The 22,529-nt window shown below is 39.0% G+C and overlaps 1 protein-coding gene across 1 annotated transcript in view; it reads right to left on the bottom strand.

The window, feature by feature from the left end:
* Window positions 1-17,651: 17,651 nt before the first annotated feature.
* The window catches only part of C4H17orf67 (chromosome 4 C17orf67 homolog), a 26,538-nt gene continuing 21,660 nt past the window's right edge, over window positions 17,652-22,529 (bottom strand). Inside the window, exon 3 of the mRNA XM_044675074.1 lies at window positions 17,652-17,768. Coding sequence (XP_044531009.1) covers window positions 17,652-17,768 — 117 coding nt within the window. The remainder of the gene's footprint in view (window positions 17,769-22,529) is intronic.

Below are 22,529 nucleotides of genomic sequence, written 5' to 3'. Positions count from 1 at the left end.
ACAGTTAGCGGCATAACTAACTAGGGTGAGGTCAGCTCTCCTGATTCCCAATAGATTGGAAACAGTGTTTGGTTTGGAATCAGATGGCCTGGATTTGAGTATTATATACTATCTATGTGTCCTTGGATACAATTACTTTGGGCTTCAGTTTTCCCATTTAGAAATTGAGTGGGTTGGAGTCAGTGGTCTCTAAAGTTTCTTCCACCCCTAAATACTGGGCTTTGGTCCCAACTTTATCACTTGGGCGCTATGTGACCTTACATAAATGACTTCCCCTTTCTGAACTCAATTTCCTCAATGATAACATGAAGTAGTTGTACCATATTGTCTCCAAGATCCTTGGCAGCCCAGATCCACAATCTTAGGACTCCCAGTCCAATGCTGTTTTATTCTCTGGACCAAGCTTGCATTCTAGTGACATAGCACTTGCCATCTTGCACTTCATGGTCCAACCAAACTTGCCTCTTTGGCAACTTTAGAAAAACCTGGAAAGATTTAAAAGAACAGGTACAGGGTGAAGTGAGCAGAACCTGGAGAACACTGTATGCAGCAACAACAATATCGTATGATGATCAACTGTGAATGATTTAGCTAATCTCAGCAATACGATGATCCAAGATAATCCCAAAGGACTCAATGAAAAATGCCAATTACCTCCAGAGAGAGAATTAATGGAGTCTGAATGAAGACTGAAGCACATGGTTTTCCACTTTCTTTTCTTCATGGGTTTCTTATGTGTCTTCTTCCACAACATGAGGAATATAGAGTTTTGTATGATCACACATGTATAACCAATATCAAATTGCTTACTTGTTTCAGGAAGTAAAGGAAAAGAGTAAGGGAGGGAAAGAATTTGGAACTCACAATATTAGAAAACAAATACCAAAAATTGCTTTTATGTGTAATTGGATAAAAAATAAAACATTACTGAAGAGAAAAATGTGTCTCCTTGATATTCCTCACATATAAGATTCTGTCTTCTGCCTTAGTGTCTTTGTCTAGGCTGTCCTCCATGCCTAGCATACACATATCCCCCCTCCTCCTCTTAGAATCTCTAACTTCCCTCAAGGTTCCTTTTATGGGCTATCTCTTCTGTGAGATTTTTCCTGGTCATGTCAGTTGTTACAGCTCTCCACCAACTTCTATATTGCTTTGTTTTCAGTTTATATACAGTTTGTCTTTGCTTAATTTGCATACATGTTGTTTCTTTCTGAGAAAATGTAAATTCTTTGAGAAGAAGAATCGTTTTTGGTTTTGTCTTTGAACAGTTTGTTGAATAGTATTGGTAGTTTCCTCATTCCTTTTTCTTTTTTATCATTCCTACACCAATGAAACCATAGGTCCAAACAAAAAAATCTCTAATTAATAAACAAATATTTATTGAGCACCTATTTTCTGTCAAGCATTATGGGTTAGGTGCTAAAGATAAATACATTTAAGAGTATGATAGTCTCTGCCCTCAAAGAGCTTACATTCTGCTAGGAGGATACAACACAGCTTGGAGAATGGGGAATTTTTGTCTAAGAAATCAGAGAAATTGTGAGTGGAGATAGAAGGCAAAAGATTAATATCTTTCTAACAATGTATAAGTATGTTTGGTCATTTTTCATTCATGTCCAACTCTTTGTGAAACCCCATTTGTGTTTGTTGTTTTTTGGCAAAGATACTAGAGAGGTTTGCTGTTTTCTTTTCCAGTTCATTTTACAGATGAGGAAACTAAGGCAAGCAGGCTTAGTGGATAGAGTGCTCTATTTGATAGAGATCAAATCTGACCTCAGACACTTTCTAACTATGTGATCCTGGGCAAGACATTTAACTTTTGCTTGCCTTAATCCACTAGGAAAGAAAATGACAAACCATTCCAGTATCTTTGCCAAGAAAATCCCATGGACAGCATGGTCCATGGGGTCACAAAGAGTCACACATGACTGAATGGCTGAAGAACAATGAGGAGGGAAGGAGGGAGAGAGAGAAAGAGAGAGAGAGAGACAGAGAGACAGAGAGACAGAGAGAGACAGAGAAAGGACAAAAGAGAGGAGGGGAAGGAGGGAAAGGAGAATGGATGAATGGGGGAAAGAAAGGATAGATAGATAGATAGATAGATAGATAGATAGATAGATAGATAGATAGATAGATAGATAGATAGATAAAAAATAGAGAAAGATGATGGGTAAATAGAGGATAGATACCTAAAAATGATGGCTAGATGGAAAAAGATAGATACATATACATGAACATGTGATGGATAGATATATACATTCATGATGAATAGATATATGCATAAATTATAATTGGATAGATTGATGATTGGCAGGTAGATAGATTGATGATGGATGGATAAATAGATAGTAGATGCATATATATGGTGGATGGATGGATAGAAGATATATACATGGTGGAGAGAGACATACATTTATGTGTATGATGAATAGACAGGTATATACATATGTGAAAGATAAATGACAGGTAGATAGATTATGACTAGATAGAAGAAAAATACATATATACCTACATGATGGATAAATACATATATGCATGTGTAAGATAAATAGACAGACATATGCACATGATAGAGGATGTATAGTAGTTCCGTATATGTAGATAAATAGAAGATATATACATAAGTGGTATATGTACATGAATTATAAATACAGATACATGCATGCATAATAGAAAGAGTAATAAGTTGACAGACACATACAGGCAATGTATTTCATTTTTATTTTAATTTTTAATATTTTCCCATAGTTACATGTTTCATGTTTTTTCCTTCTCCCCCAAACCTCCCCCAACCCCTGTAGCTGACCCACAATTCCACTGGGTTTTACATGTATCATTAATTAAGACCTAATTCCATATTATTGATATTTGGACTAGAGTTATCATTTAGCCTCTACATCCCCAATAATATTCCCATCAGGCCATGTGTTCAAGCAGTTGTTTTTCTTCTGTGTTTCTCCTCTCACAGTTCTTCCTCATAAGCCCCTCAGCCTTGCTCTGAATCCTTACATTGCTGCTAGTACAGAAGTCCATTACATTCTATTTTATCACAGAGTATCAGTCTCTGTGTACAATGTCCTTGTGGCTCTGCTCCTTTCACTCTGCATCAGTTCCTGGAGGTTGTTCCAGTTCACATGGAATTCCTCCAGTTCTTTATTCCTTTGAGCACAATAGTATTCCATCACCAACAGATGCCACAATTTGTTCAGCTATTCCCCAATCGAAGGACATTCCCTCATTTTCCAATGTTTAGGCAGTGTATTTCTTAAATGCTTACTTGCTATGTACCTGGCACTTTGCTAAGCCCTGGAGATACAAATATAAGCACATAAGACAATCCCTATCCTCAAGGAGTTTACCCTAATAAAGAAGAAAATACTTAATGAGACGCTAGAAAATAGAGGAGGTGTAAAAAAAGATTTGGAATTGATGTGGAAGTCTGGGTCCTGGCAAAATAAGACAAAAGCTCATCTATTTGGAGCGGAGATCCAGGTTCCAGTGTAAAAGAAATGAAGATGATGGCCAGAGACAGAGCAGTAAGCAGAGGGATTTACATTTACTTCTAGGAGTAATAAGGAGTAAGAAAGTCCTGCCTTCCTTTCCAGATCCTTCACTCATTCTACTGATTGTCTAAAACATTAACCTGAAAATATATGCACACAAACTTTTAAGAAGAATTTCCATTATCAATATTTTCTTACGTCTAGACAATCAACAAAACAATCAAGTCCTGATTTGTAATAATTACTGATTTCTGGGGTGGAAGGGCAGCCAGGTGGCACAGTGGATAGAGCACCCGTTCTGGAGTCAGGGAGACCAAGATTTAAATCTGGCCTCAAACACTTCCTATCTGTGTGAACCTGGGCAAGTCACTTAACCCTCTTTGCCTCTATTTCCTCATCTGTAAAATGTGTTAAAGAAGGAAATGGCAAACCATTCTATTATCTTTGCAGGAAAACTCCAAATGGAATCATGAAGAGTTAAGCATGACTGAAACAACTAAACAGAGATGTTTACACTGAAAATTTAACAATCAGCTTTCACAAGGGAACCCCTGGATGTACATCTATAATAAGGGTGAAGATTAAAACCTATTTATCAGATTGGCTCATCATCAGAATCTATATCCAAGGTATGCACAACCCTGCCCACTCTCGTCCTAAACAATCTTGCATCTAGGAGAGGTGTGCTGGGACCAAGTTGAGCAAATGGAAGAGACAGTTTATACTGTCACAGAAATTGACCTTTAGCCAAAATGTTTTTAGGAAGAAAAAGAAGCTTCTAAAGGCAGAATGAGCCTTCACTCTGAAAAAAGAAGGAAGAGAAGGTTGGCATAGGGGAGGAAAATGGGCACAGGTAACCCTGGAGAGAGCAGAGATGGGGTCAGAAGCCAGGCTACTAGAAGCTGAGAGGTTAGTAGGAAGTAAGGAATTGGAAGCAACAAGTGAAGATGGACCCCTTTTTCTAGAAACTTGGCTATGAAAGGGAGATATATATCACAGTAGCTTGAGGGGAATGAGAGACACAAGTGAAGATTTTTTTTTGAAAGGTAGGAGAGCCTTGAATATATTTATAAGCAGGAGAAAAGGGAGCCACTAGAAAAGGAAAAATTGAAATACAGTGAGAGAAAGGATGTGATTATGGGGGCAATTAGTTGGAGAAGACAGGAATAGAATCCAGGGCAAAAGTTACAAGAGAGGGTTTTCTAGTTTACAAAGAATACAGGAGGCGGGGAGATTACAGCAGGAAATAACTGATTCAAAAATAAAAGGCATCAATAAAACAACAAAAGAGAAGCAACCATCTTCTGTAATAAAATGCTAGCAAAGTCAATCAAATGCTAGCCAGTTGGCAACCCTTCCTATGATCTGCAGTATAGCACACTAAAAAAGTATTGGTCACTATCCCCTTAATGTGAATTAGTTTATGAGAATCTCTCCTCCCTGGCTGCTAGCTGAGATCAGGGTACAAAGAGATGGGAGTCTGGGTGGTTTTATGGTAGCTCCCTCAGTGGTTCAGGGAGAAATATTCCTTGTTCTCCTATGGTGTGACAAATTTACCATAGGACAGCAACCCTGATAGAGTGGAAAAAGTGACCGATTTGGAGTGAAGAAATTTGGGTTTGGGTATGAGAACAGAGGATAGAGTGTGGATACTAGAATAAAGAAGGTGTGAGTTCAAATCTGGTCTCAGGCAGGAGCTGTGTGATGCTGGGCAAGTCATTTAACCCCGTTTGCCTCCATTTCCTCATCTGTAAAATGAGCTGGAGCAGAAAAGAACAAACCACTTCAGGACCGTTGCCAAAAAAACCCCAGATGGAGTTGTGAGGAGTCAGACATGACAGAAACAATGAACAACAATCAATTTAGAATATTATATAAAGTGCTTCTCAAAAGTCAAAGTGCTATATAAATATCAAATATGATTATAATTCCTTGTAATAATGATGTTGACAACAATAAAAAGTATATTGGAGGCAGCTAGGTGGTGGTGTTCATAGAATACCAATCTAGAATCAAGAAGATCTGAGCTCAAATCTAGCTCAGACACTTACTAGCTGTATATGACCTTGAGTAAATTACTTCCACTCTCTAGAATCTAGTTTCTTCATCTGTAAAATGGGTGTGGGCTCAAAGTTTCCTTCTAGTTCTATATCCTACAGTCTGCTACAAACTATGAAGTTCTCACAAACATACACATGCATACACACACACATATTTATTGTGGAATTCACAAACTCTCTGCTCCAGCCAAACTGGAAAACCAGCTATTCCAAAATTAACACTATCCTCCACCTCCATGACTTTCTTTTTTTTTCTATTTTCTTTTAAGCACTTACCTTCCATCTTAGAATCAACACTAAGTATTGGTTTTAAGGCAAAAGAGTGTTAAAGGCTAGGCAATTGGGGTGAAGTGACTTCTCCAGGGTCATACAACTAATAAGTATCTAAGGTCAGATTTGAACCCAGGTCCTCTGGTTTCTAGTTCTGCCTCTCTGTCCACTGAGCCACCTAGCTACCCCCACATCCATGACTTTCTACACTTCAACCTCCAAGGCAAAAATGGGTTCTCTCCTCAGTCTCACCTCAGAATGCCTTCAAGGCTTAGCTCAGCTGTCACCAGCTCTGGGAAGCCTTCTCTGATCTCCCTAGTTATTCCTCCTCTGCCCCTCCTCACTCTCCTTTGTCCTCTACTTACATGTGTGTCGCCCTTCCCGCAAGCTTCCAGAGAACTTAGATCCTGGGAAGCTGCCCCTCTCACAATAACGAGTGAGATTGCTCCTTGGAAGTTTACAAGAGGGTCTGGCTACCTGCATTAGACGTCATAAAGCAAATTCCTCCTCTTTCCTCCCCCAGGAAAATGTCAGCTCCTTAAGGGCAAAGACTTCCTTTTTGTCTTTGTAGGCTTGGTGGCAGGCGGGCACAGTGCCTCATCCTCTCTGCTCCCTAAGCTATGCTTGTAGAATGAAATAGAATTCATGTGTGGCATCCTGTGGTTGGAGAAGGACCAGTGTGAATGGGATGAAGCAACCTCAGAGATAGGCAGAGCCAGCTGGAGTCCCAAGGTGGGTTGAGCCAGGGCATTAGGGGCCAGAAAAAGAGGAATGAAAATGAAATATTAGAAAGTGTCTTGGGGCAAGTGGACCGTAACTCTCAAAACCCATCTTGGCTCTCCTTCTCACGTCTGCTCTCAGAGACGTCAAGGATGCGGTGAGGAAAGGAGGTCAGAACAATTCCTCCTTTTCTTCCTCCCCTTCAGTGACTGAAAAGGTTTTTCCACGGTTAACTTTAGGACTAGAGAAGACATGCTGTAGAAGTATGGAACGGGAGAAAATATTAGATTTTAAGTCAGAGTACTCGGCTCTGCTGTCCCTTTGTCCTTAGGTAAGTAACAACCTCTGGAAGGCTCAGTTAAATCATCAATGACTAGAGAGAGGGGGCAGCTAAGTGGCTCAGCAGAAAGAGAGCCAAGACTGAAGAAGGGAGAACCTGGGTTCAAATATGACTTCAGATACTTCCTACCTATATGATCCTGGGCAAGTCATTTAACTAGATCTTTTCGCTCTTCTACCTTGGAACCTATACTTAGAATCAATTCTAAGGCAGGAGATAAGGGTTTTAAAAAATAAAAAAATAACTGGATCATAGATGCTACAGAACAGATAAAGTACCAGGCCAAGAGTCAGAAAGACTCATCTTCCTGAGTTCAAATCCAGCCTCAAATATTTACTACCTATATGATCCTGGGCAAGTCACTTTACCCTGTTTGCCTCAGTTTTCTCATCTGTCAAATGAGCAGTAGAAGGAAATGGCAAACCACTACAGTATGTTTGGCAAGAAAATTCCACAATGGGGTCACAAAGAGTTAGATGTGACTGAAAAAAAAAAAACTGAACAGCAACAAAATTCCCTTCTAACTTCAGAGTTATCTTAAATCCTAAGGTCACAGAGCTATACTTAGAATAGAGAGAGATCTAATCTATCAAATCCTATCAAGATTTTTCTTTGAGAGTAATTGAAAAGATTCTTTGGAGGAATAATGATTAAAAAATAAAAATATAAAAAATGGGAAAGGATCTACTTGGACAAAAATATTTATAGCTACTCTTTTTGTGGTGGCAAAGAATTGGTAATCGAAGGGATGTCCATCAACTGGGGAATGACTGAACAAATTGTGGTATATGATGGTGATGGAATACTATTGTGCTATAATGAATGATGAACAGGATGATTTCAGAAAGGGTGGAAAGACCTACATGACTGATGCAGAGTGAAATGAGTAGAACCAGGAAAACACAGTAACTGCAATATTGTGGAATGTTCAAATGTGATAGACTTTGCTATTAACAGCAATACAACGATCCAGAACAATTCTGAGGTCCTTGGGACAAAGAATGCTCTCCACCTCCAGAGAAAGAACGATTGGAGCAAGGCTGCAAATGGAAGCATATCATTTATCACTTGTTTATTTGGGTATATATTTTGGGGTTTGGGTTTTATAATATTATTCATTTATAAAAATGAATAATATAGAAATATGTTTTACATGATTACAAATGTATAACCCAAACTGAACTGCTTGTCAACTCCAGGAGCAAAGAGGGAAGTGAAGGAGGGAGACAATTTGGATCTTATGACTTCAGAAAACTTAGGTGAAAATTATTAGTACACCTAATTGGTAAAATAAAATATCTTTAAAAAAATAAAAAGAATAAATTGTGCATGTTACCTCCAAAAACTGAACTGAAAGTTGGAAATATGAAAGACATCATTTGTATGAACATGTCTGTCTCTTGGAAGATGTTCTTTGCGGGAGAGTGTAGAGGGGCTGGGATTCTTGTGGATAAATTTTATTGATAAAAATAATTAATATTTTTAAAGTTCATAGTCTGCAAAGAGTAATAAGTAAGTTCATTAATTTTCTTGCAGACCATTTGTTGGAAACTGTGCCAGACAGTTCACCAGGGCAGGAAAGGACATAGGAAACTAGAAAGAGAGCTTCCATCCAGAAATAAAGACAGCAGTTGACTAGTGCTTTCTCTGAATTCCCAAGGAATGGAGAGAGAAGAATATAAACACCTTGTTTTGTCTTAGAACCCATAACTTAACACAGGGCTTGGAGCTTAAATAAAGCTTTTTATATTGAATGAAGTTCAGAGAAGCTCATGTAACCCCTCAAAAGGTGGATTAAAAGGATTTCAGCCCAGCAGCGTTGGGGAGAATGGCTGAACTCTACTGCACTTTGGACAGGTCACTGTTTGGGTAAGGTCAACACATGGGAAAGCCAATGAGAAGAAGCTATCTGTGAGAGTTCAATATATAAGTGGGTCAGCTCAGGGTCAATACATTAGGGAATTAGTAAGCAGGACTTCCTGAGAAGTCAATAAATAGGATTTGTCATTGGGGATAGTCAATGGCAAGAGGAGGCAGAGGACACTGAACAGAGTACCAAGCCTGCCATCAAGAAGATTTTATTTCAAATCTAGTCTCAGATACTTACAAACTGTGTGATCCTGAGCTAGTCCCTTTCCCTTTCTGCCTCAGTTTCTTTATCTGTAAAATGAGGGTAATAATAGCACCCACCTCCCAGAGTTGTTGTGAAGATCAAATGAGATAAAGTATTTTACTGCAGTGCCTGGCATATAGCAAGCACTACTGTATGAATGTTATTATTATTGTTATCATTATTGTTGTTATTATTATTCTCTCTCTACCTGTTGCATCCACCCAATAGAATATAAGCTACTTAAAGGCAGGGCTTGTTTTGTTTTTGTCTCTGTATTCCCAATGTCTCTCCCAGAGATTTTTGCATGATAAGTCCTCAATAAATGCTTGTGAGTTGAGTTAAACCCATTCCCCAATTATCCCTTTCCTGGACACAATCCCCCAGGATGCCCCTTTGACCCAGGTCCGGCCACATGTTATTGGCTTAGCCCTGGGTTTTCTCTTCCACTTGCCTTTCTGGTTTTCAAAGGAATCAGAACATTGCAGAAACAGATTGCATGCCAGTATTTATTTATTATGATGGGGGAGAGGGGGCCAGGGGGCAGGGAAAGCTGGTAGAGTAGAACTGAAGCAATCAGAATATTAACAGCACACAAGTGGCAAGCTTACTTCACCACTATAAACAAAATACCTAAATTCTTAAGCCCGGAGGCTTCTTGGCAGCTCCTAGCCTGGAATCTATGCCTTTGCAGATGTAAGATCTACTCTGCCTCACCTCTAAACCTAGCAGGGAGCCTCTGTGGATATTTGTGCATTTGGTCACTACTGCGTAGGATCTAGGCAGGTGGGCAAAATCAAACAGCAAACAAATCGTTTATCCATCCCTTGAGCAACTTTGGCCATTGGCGTCTTCATAAAGATGGCCCCAGATCCCAGGGGCCCTGAAGAAGACCATTCCTAGGGTCAGGAAAGAAATGCAGAAGGACATTTATACCGCTTAAATGCAATGGGGGTTGTTTCCTCAAAAAGCAATTGTTGGCATCTGCAAGAGAATGAGAAAAGATTTCTTAGAACCAAGGCTAAGGGCAATGCCAGAAAGGCAGGGCTAAGAGAGCAGCCAGGAGGCAGAGTGGAGGCAGGAAAACTTGAGTTCCATGTACTAGTTGTGTGACCCTGACTTAATGTTTGCCTCAGTTTCCTCCTCTGTAAAATGAACTGGAGAAGGAAATGGCAAACCAATCCAGTACCTCTGCCAAGAAACCTCCAGATGGGGTCATGAAGAGTAGGACACAACTGAAAACACTTAACAGCAAAAAAAGGCAGTAGAGGCATCGTAGAAAAGGCTTGGACATCCTAAAACTGGGCTCAAATTCCCAGCAAATACCTGCTAGCTACATGACCCAAGTCATAAGAACATCAGAGGTCAGCTGGTCCAGTCCCCTGATAGAATCATTCTCTCCCAGGGCCCCCTCCTCCTCCAGGCAAGACTAATTCTTTCCCTAAGAGGGAAGAAGAAAGCTTTGACTGGTCCAGGGACTAAGGCTCAAGTTGTGTTTTTCTGTTGGCCTCTGGCCCTGTTGGTGTGACAAAAAAAGGCCCACCCATGTAGAATTAAAGCATCTCAGACTTGGGGGGGGGGGGTATCCTGAGGCCAGGAAAGTCATCACACCCTGACTGGTTGACTTAACCTGAGCTAAGTGCTATAATATCCTTGTCAAGTATCCTTTCTATTAGATGGCTAAGTAAACATCCTTTTGTCAAGTATTAAATGGCCCATGAGTATCTCATTTTGTGCCAGAACAGAACCTAGACTAACAGGGGTTTGGGCTAAGTCAGACCCCATTAAAACTTTTACATTTTGCAAATGAGAAAACAAACCCCAAAGAGTCATAGGACTTGCCCAAAGTCACACAAGTAGTGTCAGGAGTGGGAAATGAACCCAGGTCTTCTGACCCAAGAGCCAGCACCCCAACTATAAAATGAATATTGTAACATAGAAACTACCTATCTCACAGAATTATTGCAAGGAGAGTGCTTGACTGAACCTAAAAAATGCCATGGAAATCTAAGGTATTATCATTAATATCTCTCTAGCAGTCTCCACCACCTGGCACCACAGTGGCACAGTAGGCAGAATGCCAGGCTTAAAGTCAAGAAGACACTCGAGTATGTTTGCCAAGAGAATCCCAAATGGGGTTGTAAAGAGTCAAACATGCCTGAAACAAATGAACAACAATAATAACAAATCCACTGAAAAAATCAGGCAAAGATGAACCCATATGGTGACCTGAGAAGGTTGACCCATTCCAGAAATCTCTCCTAAATACTGTGGGACCATGTGTCTAAGAGGGAAAGTGTAGAGGAACATGAATAAAAGGAGATTTTGAACCTTGGACTTCATCCCCCATAAGTCCCTTAGTATTTCCCAAAATTCTCTTTAATCTCTCCTGCACCTCCACATTTGTGTGGTCATGTTATTGTTTTATAAATTCTGTAGCTCCTCCCTCTTCCTCTCTTCATGAGTGTGGACTGGGAGCCTTGCCTTTACTCTAACTTTTTGTTTTAATAAATCTTATTAAATATATAATTATTGGATATTCATTTTAAAATCCACAGAGAGCAGGGGAGAATTTCTCAGTTTTGACCCTCCCAACTAAACAGGACCACAGCTTTAGAGCTGGAAGAGATCTTGAGGGTCATCAAGTCTGAATCTCTTATTTTTTTATTTTATTTTATTTTAAAACCTTTATCTTCATGCTAAAAACTCTAAGACAGAAGGAAATTGGACTTGAAGAGCCTAGTAAGAAAGAGGTCTAACCATTGGGAGAACATTCCACCTAGTTGTGTGGTGTGATAGAAAGCATACCAGCTCTGGAGTTAACTTATTGGCATTCAATTGTTGTTTCAATTGTGTCCAACTCTTCATGCTCCCCCTTGGAGTTTTCTTGCCAAAAATACTGGCGTGAATGTTTTCCACGTTTGCACAGGTAAAATCTATAAGAGGTTGCTTACCATCTCAAAGGGGGTAAGGTGGGAAAGGAGGGAGGGAGAGAATTCAAACCTCAATATCCTTTGAAAAATGTTGAAAAAAAAAAAAGAAAAAGAAAAATGTTGGAAACTATTTTTACTTGTAATGGGGAGAAAAAATAAAATAAAATAATTTTTTAAAAATACTGGATTTGTTGGCCATTTCCTTCTCCAGCTTATTTTACAGATTAGAAAACTGAGGCAAACTGAATCAGGGTTAAGGGACTTGCCCAAGGTAACACAGTTAATAACTATATAAGGCCATATTTGAACTCAAGCCTGGCACTCTATCCACTGCGCCACCTAGCTGCCCAGAATCAGAATCTTGTGTTCAAATACGACTTCTGATTCTACTTATATTTTCTTGGGCACATCACAGAACCTCCCTGGGCCTTGATTTCCTCATCTGTTAAATAAGGGAATCTGTAAAAAATAAGGGATAGACAAACAGTAACAGGGTATGAATTAAATCCAAGAAGTCAACATACATGTTTTTAAACAGTCCAAAACACTAATAGTTACCAGAATGAATATTAAAGCAATTCTAAGGATCCATCATATTCTTAAAGATGACCAAAAAAATGCCAATTGTTCAGTGAGCTATAGAAAAACAGGCATATAAATTCGCTCTTGGTTGTAGCTACAAATTGATTCATCAATTCTGGAAAGCAATTTGGAATGATGCCATAAAAGGTATTAAATAAACTCTTTGACCCAAATCAGGAAAATATGGACCAAAAAATATTTCTAGCAGCTCTCTTTAGAGTTGAAAAAACTGAAAACTTAGGAAGTCATCATCGATTAGGTAATAGCTAAACAAATTATGTTTTATGAATATTGGAGATTATTAGTATTAATTATTAATATTGATTAATTAATAATGTTTATGAGAAATAATGAAATGGACAGTTTCAGAGAAACTTGGAATTTCATGTTTATATTCAATTCTTTTTCACTTCTATTATGTATAAAAAATGCTCATTTTAGTGAATGATTATTAGGTTCCAACTTAAAAAAAATTTAATGAAGTGATGGGACTACATGGAAATTGAGGTCCTTCCAAGTTCTAAATCTGTGATCTTTTTAAAAAGGGATGATTTGTAGAAATAAAAACATGAAAGCTATCATTAAATATTGCAAGGCAAGCAATAATAATTTATTCCTTGAAAACTCCAAAAGGGAAAAGAGAGCCAGTGTATGAAGCCACAGAGGCAGGGGTAGTTAGGTGGCTCAGTAGATAGAGCCCCAGACCTGGTGTCAGGAAGACCTGAGTTTCAACTAACTGTGTGACCCTGGGCAAATCACTCTACCTTTTTGCCTCAGTTTCCTCATCTGTAAAATGAGTTTTAAAGGGAAATTTTTTTTGCCAAGAAAACCCCAAATGGGGTCACGAAACTGAAATGACTGAACAAAAAAGACAAGAAAGCCAGAGGGTGTCAGATTTTGCTGAAATACAACTTTCTAGCAATCAGAACTATTCAAAAATAGAACAAGTTGCTTTGTAAGTTCTGCATTCTTTGGAAATATTCAAGCAGCAGCTAAATGAATGACCACCCATGAAATAATGTCAGCGGGATCACTGCATTTATTTGGAGGCTAAACTAGATGGTCAGGATTAAGAGAAATGACTTGGAATTAGTAGGGACCGCAAAGGTCATCTACACCAACTTCTTCATTTTAGAAGTAATATCATCAAGATTTACTTTTAGAAGTAAAAGTTAAGTGGTTTCTCTGAAGTCTTACAAGTAGATAGTAAGAGGTGGAGGTGGGATTCGAATTCAGGTCCTCTTACTCTCCATCTGGCACTATTTCCTCTGTGGCTCACCCTCACTGCTGTTCATCCTTAAGGTCCTTTTGGAGGCTCTAAATCCTGATTAGAAACCAAGTTCCTAACTAAAATTGCCTCCTATATGCATATTATGAGTAATGGCCTTTGCTTCTAGTCATTTCCAATTTCCCCAATGTACCTTAAAAAAATGATGCCTTAGGGCAGCTGGGTAGCTCAGTGGAGTGAGAGTCAGGCCTAGAGACAGGAGGTCCTAGGTTCAAACCCGGCCTCAGCCACTTCCCAGCTGTGTGACCCTGGGCAAGTCACTTGACCCCCATTGCCCACCCTTACCACTCTTCCACCTATGAGAAAATACACCGAAGTACAAGGGTTTAAAAAAAATGATGCCTTAAAAAAAAATCCTGCTTCTCCTTTATTACTTTTTTTCTCTTCCTTTCCACCTTCTTGCCCCTTCATCTTTCCTCCATCTCAAAAACAGGGAGGTCCAGCCTGCAGGCATCTTTTGCTTTCACCAAGGTATTGCTGACATCTGGTGGTAAGAAGAGATAACTGCAGGTTTAAACTTAACCAGAATTCTGTGAGGACCATTTCTCAGCGTGATGCTTCCCATCCCAGGGTCCCTAGGAATGCAGGCGGTGGAAAGTGGGATTGGGAATGTATTGTAAAAATGAGCACTCAAAAAGTCATCTTTATGGCCACTTAAAGATGGCTTCCTAAAAAGGGGAAAGGACCTACTTGGACAAAAATATTTATAGCAGCTCTTTTTTGTGGTGGCAAAGAATTAGAAATTAAAGGAATGGACATCAACTGGGGAATGGCTGAACAAAATTGTGACATAGGTTGGTGATGGAATACTATTGTGCTCTAAGGAATGATGAGCAGGATGACTTCAGAAAGTGCTAGAAAGACTTTCATGGGCTCATGCAGAGTGAAATAAGCAAACAGTAACAACAATATTGTGGAATGATCAAATGTGATAGACTTTGCTGCTCTCAGCAACACAATGATCCAAAACAATTCTGATGCATTTGTGACAAAAAATGCTCTCCACCTCCAGAGAAAGAACTACTGGAGTAGGAATACAGATGAAAGCATATTATTTTTCATTTGCTTATTTGTGTTTATGCTTAGGGGTTTTGGTTTTATAAGATTATTCACTTACAAAAATGAACAATGTGGAAATATGTTTGCACGATAATACATGTATAACCCAGATCAAATCACCTGCCTACACTGGGAGGAGAGGGGAAGGAAAGGAAGGGAGATAAACTCAATCAATAATTTGGGAAAACTTGTGTGGAAATTTATTATATATAATTGGTAAAATGGAGTTTTTTATTTTAAAATGTTTAAATAAATGTAAATGAATAAATAAAAAGTCTAATTAAAATGTTTAATTTTTAAATGATAATCAAATTAAAAAATAAAATATGGTTCCTACCTCAATCCAATGCTGGGTAACTCCTCCACTCATTATCTACTTTCAGGATGAAAGTGACCCTCCCTTTTGTACATTGTCTCCTTCACCTCCTCCCCCCCCCCCCATTAGAATGTGAGCTACTTAGAGCAGCTAGGTGGTCCAGTGGATAGAGTGTGGAGCTGAAGTCAAAAAGACCCCAGTTCAAATTTGACCTGAGACTCTTGCAACTGTGTGGCCCTGGGCAAGTCACCTCACCCTGTTGGCCTCCGTTTCCTCATCTATAAGTGAGCTGGAAAAGAAAATGGCAAACCACTCCAGTATCTTTACCAAGAAAACCCCACATGGGGTCATGAAGTGCCAGACATGACTGAAATAACTAAACAACAACAATAAATGCTAGAGTCTCTCTGAAATAAAATTATATTATTTAAAAAAAAGAATGTAAGCAGGCATTGCCTTTAATTTTTGCATTTGTATTCCCAGTTTGGTGCTTGGCACATAATAAGCACTCAGTAAATACTTTTTATTCATTTATTCCTCAATGAATCTGTTCTAATCCTGGCTCAAAATTAAAAGGACAGCTTCCTGAGTTCTTGGAGCTTTTTCAAAGTCACCTAAGATAAGTACTTGTCTAGTACATTTTTAGAGTCTTCCAGAAAGAAGATTCTACCATCAGGCAAGAATCAGTGCTATGGACAAAAGCATTATTTTTTTAAACCCTTAGCTTCCATTTTAGAATCAATACTGTGTATTAGTTCTAAGGCAGAAGAATAATAGTAAGGGCTGGGCAATGGAGGTTAAGTGACTTGCCCAGAGTCACACAGCTAGGAAATGTCTGAGGCCAGATTAGAACCCAGAACACTCCATTTCTAGGCCTGGCTCTCAATCCACTGAGCCACCCAGCTGCCCCAAAAACATTATTTAGGTTATATTGCATTTTTAATTTGCTAAATGTTTTTTCTCCCAATGACATTTCATCTGGTTCTGGCCTCTGCTCTAGAGAGAGGCAGTTATTAGCGCAATAAAAACCATCCACAGACACAAGGCTAATAATGGAGAAATGCAACCCAGGCCTGGAGAACCAAGGTAAGCATTATTTTAAGATGTTGGAATATAGGCTACAATCAACGCAATATCATTTGATTCAGTAAATACTTAAGTGTTTACTGTGTGCGAAGTACTGTATCAGAGACTGAGAATATATTGGCAAAAACAATCATGATATTCAAAAGTGCCATAATAATGGAGGACACAACATGTAAAGTATAATATAAGACAAACCCACTGAAGAAGAAAAAAAGATAGAAATCAGGAAAACTTCCTGGAGGAGGTGGCACAGAAGCATAGTGGCTTTCTTTAAGTCTCAACTAAAATCCCACCTGCTACAAGAAGCCTTCCCCAACCCCTCTTAATTCTAATGTCTTCTCTCTCTTAATTATTTCCTATTTATCTTGTACCTGGCATGTTTGTAAATATTGATTTGCTACTTATCCCCCTCAACCATTTAGATTGTAAGTTCCTAGAGGGCAGAGACGTCTTTTCACTTTTATTTGTAATCCCAGTGCTTAGTACAGTACCTAGGACATATTAGGGACTTAATAAACGTTTATTGATTGATTGACAATGGGACAAAGGAGAAAACTCTAGCAATGGAATCAGAGAACTTAAGTTCCAATGCATACATTTTGTGTGACTGTGGACAAGTCACTTCACCTCCCTGGGTCTCAGTTTCTTCATCTGTAAAATGAAAAATTTAGACTAAATTTCCTCTGAGGTCCTTTCTAGTTCTAGACCTGTGGCCTAATGATCCTTAAAGGAAGGTAAGTTCCCTGATAGGTTGAATCAAGGTAAGTATACATTCCAGGGATGGCAGATAAATAGTCTGTGCTAAGGTCCAGGGAAATGGTAAGTAATATAGTTTGATTAGAAGGTGGAGTTTGTGAAAGGGACTAATAAGAAGTGAAGCTGGGAAGAAAGGAGGGAATCAAACTGTGAAGGGCTCCAGGCATAAGATTGAAGCATCTATACTTCCTCCTACAGAGGATAGGGAGCCATGGAAGGTTAGTGAGTAGGGATTCAGAACTGGTCAGAGTCATTTTATATTTTGGCAGTTATATGAAGGAAGGATTAAAGAGGGAAGAGAATGGGAACCAGGAAAACAACTAGGATCTAACACAGAAGACATACATTTTCTCTTTACCATCCAGGTAAGATGCTCGATTCTACACATGTTTTCTCTACTCCACAGAATCACAAAACGGACACAAAACCTATCAACTGCTGATTCTCTTTCCCCCTTGAGTACCAATGTTCCCCTGTGTTACAGGGTTAGGAGAGAAACATATTTCCATATCATTCGTTTTTGTAAGTGAAACAGTGATAAGGAAAAAGAAGAGAAAGGAAAATTAACATAAATAAGCCCATTCGACAAGGAAAAGAATGTGGGGAAAGAGGATACCTGAGAATTCCATTAAACAGGATGAACCAGATTCCTATCGCAGTGTGGCTTGCAGTGTGGATTCAGCCAGTGCTCAAAGAATTGCTCCTCCGCTCTCTGCTCCAGCCGAAGAAGGTGAAGCATGTACTCCTGTTGAAAAGAAAGCATCATGGAAAGACTTACATGAACTGACACAGAGCAACATAAGCAGAACCAGGAGAACACTGTACACAGTAACAGCAACATTGTGGAAGGATCAACTGTAACAGACTTGGCTACTCTCAGCAATGCAATGATCCAGGACAATTCTGAAGGATTTATGACAAAAGTGTTCTCTACCTCCAGAGAAAGAACTGTGGGAGTCAGAATATAGGTCAGAGCATGTGATTTTTCACTTTAGCTTATTTGAGTTTTTGGTTTTATGAGTATTCTTTTACAAAAATGATCAATATGGAAATATATTTTGCGTGATAATGCATTTATACATATCACCCAGATTGAATTGCTTGCCAGCACCAGGAGGAGGGAGAGAAGGGAAGGAAGAAAATAATTAGGTCATAAAACTTAGGAAAACTTACAAGGAAATTTATTACATGTAATCGATAAAATAAAATATATTTATAATAAAAGAAGAAAAGAAAGCATCACACTGGAGGTGGGGAAAGTAAGTATAGGCTCAACTCAGTCAATTGACAATTTTTTTTTTCAGAGACAAATGAATTAAATTTTTTTCTTTTAAAAAAAAAACTTGCCTTCTGTCTTAAAATTTATACAAAGTAGCAGTTCCATAACAGAAGAGCAGTAAGGGCTAGGCAATTAGGGTTAAGTGACTTGTCCAGGATCACATAGCTATGAAATATCTGAGGCTAGATTTGAACCTCAGTCCTCACCTGGCACTCTATCCACTGAGCCACCTGGCTGCCCTGACAAGCACTTACTTATTAAGCACCTACAAGGTGCCAGGCAGGCACTATTCTATGCAATTAGTTTGCTGCTCCTGTTTAGTCATTTCAGGTGTATCTAACCCTTCATGACTCCTTTTGGAGTTTTCTTTTTTCTCTTTTTTTCCTATTTTTTACTTTAATAACAAATTTCCACATAAGTTTTCTAAAATTATATGATCCAAATTGACTCTTTTCATTCTTCCCTCCCAGCTCCCAGAGCTAGCAGGCAATTCAGTCTAGGTTATACATATATTATTACATAAAACATATTTCCATATTATTCATTTTTGTTAGTGAATAATCTTATAAAATCAAAACCCCATATGGAGTTTTCTTGACAAAGATACTGAAGTGGTTTGCCAGCCTTCTACGGTTCATTTTACAGATGAAGAAACTGAGAGAAACAGGGTGAAGTGACTTGCCCAGAGTCACACAGCTATTATCTGAAGCTAAAGTCAAACTCAGGACGATGAGTCTTTCTGACTCCAGGTCCAAAGTACTCTACTACACTACCTAGCTGCCTTAGTCAATGGACTTATAAAGAAAAACATGAAATAGCCCCAACTCTGAAGGAAATTACATTCCATTAGAGAAGACAGCACATACAATTATTATTATATGCAAAATAGATATGAAATAAGTACAAGGTAGTTTGGGTGGGGAGACTTGAGTCCTTGAGAGGGATTGGGAAGGGCCTCCAGAAGAAGGTTGTGCTTGAACTGAGCTTAGAAGGAAAGTAGGGATTCTAGGAGGTACAGGTGGGCAAGGGACACATTTCCATCATGGCAGATAGTCAACACAAAGTCACGGAGGAAGGAAGTGGAAGGCTGTGTATTAGAAACACCAAGGACAGTCTGTCTAGCCAGTGGTTCCCAAACTTTTTTGGCCTACCGCCCCCTTTCCAGAAAAAATATTACTTAGCCCCCTGGAAATTAATTTTTTAAATTTTAATAGCAATTAATAGGAAAGATAAATGCACCTGTGGCCATCACCACCCCACCCTATATCACTATAGCACCCACCAGGGGGCGGTGGCGCCCACTTTGGGAATCACTGGTCTAGACCATAGAGTGCAAAAGAGTAATAAGGGGCTGTTCATCCTTCATTTTCAAAGAGGACCAATGACATTACGACATTGAAGTCGGGGGACAGGGTGTTCAGCTGTGGCTGATCAGTCCAACAGGAGTTTAGAAGGCTCTACCACAGCTTGGGCTACCACTAGAACACTGGGGATAGAGAGTTTCTAGATTGTGCATCTCATGTTTCCTTTGGTCTACTCAGATTCTGCTTTGCTCCTGGAACGCAATAGCTTCTTTGATGAGGGCAGGCCATTCTGGGCAGTTCTGTGCCAGCATCTCCCATGTCTCAGCAGAGTTCTTCAGAGAGACCTTGAAAGTGTCCTTATACCACCATATGAGCCTTTGCCTTGTGCAAATTCTCCATAAAATGGACTTTTAGGTAAATGTGTATTTGGCATTCCAGCCACATAGCCAGTCCATTGGAGATGACCTCTCTACGGTAGAGTTTGAATGCTTGGCAATTCAGCTGGAGAGAAGACCTCAGTGTCTTGTACTCTATCTTGCCCAATTCAAATGGAAGTGGTTCAGTTTTCTGGCATGGCACTGGTAGGCCGTTCAGGTTTCATAGGCACATAACAGCGAAGTCAGCACAATGGCTCTGTAAACCTTCAGTTTGGTAGGCAGTCCAATACCTCTTCTCTCCCACACTTTCCTTTGGAACCTCCAAAACACTGAGCTAGCTCTGGCAATGCATCAACCTCATCATTTATGTGGACATCCCTGGAAAGTATAATGCCATTGGAAATGAGCATTCAGAATTTCTCCATTTGCTGTATGTACCCAATGGTTTGACATATGGATGGTGTGGTGCTGGCTAGTGGAGAACCTCTCTTTTCTTGGTGTTGATTGTCTAGCCAAGATAGGCATAGATAATGAGGCTGTAAAGATGGGTTGAAGCCAGGTTGCAAATGGCTTAAATGTCAAACAGAGGAACTTATCATTTTACCTAAGAAGTTATAGGGGCACCTGGAATTTACTGAGTTGGGTAGCGACATGCTCCAAGTTGTGCTTTAGGAAAATAATTTTGGAGGCTTGTGGTGGGAAAGGAAAAATAATTGAGGCAGAGAGACCAATTAAGAGGCCTTCATTCAACTCTCATCTGGACTACTGCAGAGCCTCCATTACTAATTAGGTTCCCTGCTTCAAGTCTCTCCAATCCATCCTGCACACAGCAGCCCAATTAGTGTTCCTAACACACTGCTCTTACTCTCTTCCCCTATTCAACCAACCCAAAGGGTTCCCTTTAATGTCCAAAATAAAAAATAAACCTTTCTATTTGTCATTTAAAATCCTTCACAACGTAGCTCTGAACCACCTTGCCAGCCTCAATATACTGTGTCTCCCTCATACATTGTTTGGTCTGGCCAAAGTGACTTTCTTGCTCTTCTTCACAAAGCCTCTGCTTTGTCCCCAATGCCAGAATGTACTCCCTTTACCCTTTCTCCCTTAGATTGCCTAGTTTCTTTCAAAGCTCTTTTCAAATCCTACCTCCCATCTCCTAATCTCTCCAACTGAAATGGATGTCCCCCAAAATTACCTTCGATTTGTATGTGTACTTAGATGTGAACATATGCTGTCTTATATATGTTTAATAGGCTATGAATTAAAATACTTAGGAATCTATCTACCAAAACAAACACAGGAATTATACGAAAACAACTACAAAACACTTTCCAAACAATTAAAACTAGATCTAAACAACTGGAAAAACATTGATTGCTCATGGGTAGGACGAGCTAACATAATAAAAATGACCATTCTACCCAAATTAATTTACCTATTTAGCGCCATACCTTTCAAACTACCAAAAAACTTTTACACTGAATTAGGAAAAATTATAACAAAGTTCATTTGTAATAACAAAAGATCAAGAATATCAAGGGAAATAATGAAAAAAATGTGAAGGAAGGGGGCCTAGCAGTACCAGATATTAAACTATACTATAAAGCAGCAGTCATCAAAATGGTATGGTACTGGCTAAGAGACAGAGAGGAGGATCAGTGGAATAGACTTGGGGTAAGTGACGTCAGCAAGACAATATATGATAAACCCAAAGAGCCCAATTTTGGGGAGAAAAATCCACTATTTGACAAAAACTGCTGGGAAATTTGGAAAATAATATGGGAGAGATTAGGTTTAGATCAACATCTCACACCCTACACTAAGATAAATTCAGAATGGGTGAATGACTTGAATATAAAGAGGGAAACTATAAATAAATTAAGTGAACACAGAATAATATACTTGTCAGATCTCTGGGAAAGGAAAGATTTTAAAACCAAGCAAGAGTTAGAGAAAATTACAAAATGTAAAATAAATTATTTTGACTATATAAAACTAAAAAGCTTTTGTACAAACCAAAACAATGTAGCCAAGATCAGAAGGGAAACAACAAATTGGGAAAAAATCTTTATAACAAAAAACTCTGACAAGGGTCTAATTACTCAAATATACAAGGAGTTAAATCAATTGTATAAAAAATCAAGCCATTTCCCCAAAAGAAATGAATAGGCAATTTTCCGATAAAGAAACCAAAACTATCAATAAGCACATGAGAAAGTGTTCTAAATCTCTAATAATTAGAGAAATGCAAATCAAAACAACTCTGAGGTATCACCTCACACCTAGCAGAATGGCTAAAATGAAAGAAGGGGAGAGTAATGAATGCTGGAGGGGATGTGGCCAAATTGGAACATTAATGCATTGCTGGTAGAGTTGTGAACTGATCCAACCATTCTGGATGGCAATTTGGAACTATGCTCAAAGGGCTATAAAAGAATGCCTGCCCTTTGATCCAGCCATAGCATTCCTGGGTTTGTACCCCAAAGAGATCATAGATAAACAGACTTGCACAAAAATATTTATAGCCGCACTTTTTGTGGTGGCAA

The sequence above is a fragment of the Gracilinanus agilis genome, chromosome 4 (assembly GCF_016433145.1).
Source record: "Gracilinanus agilis isolate LMUSP501 chromosome 4, AgileGrace, whole genome shotgun sequence".
NCBI classification, from domain to species: domain Eukaryota; kingdom Metazoa; phylum Chordata; class Mammalia; order Didelphimorphia; family Didelphidae; genus Gracilinanus; species Gracilinanus agilis.
This window is presented reverse-complemented; position numbering and strand designations above follow the sequence as displayed.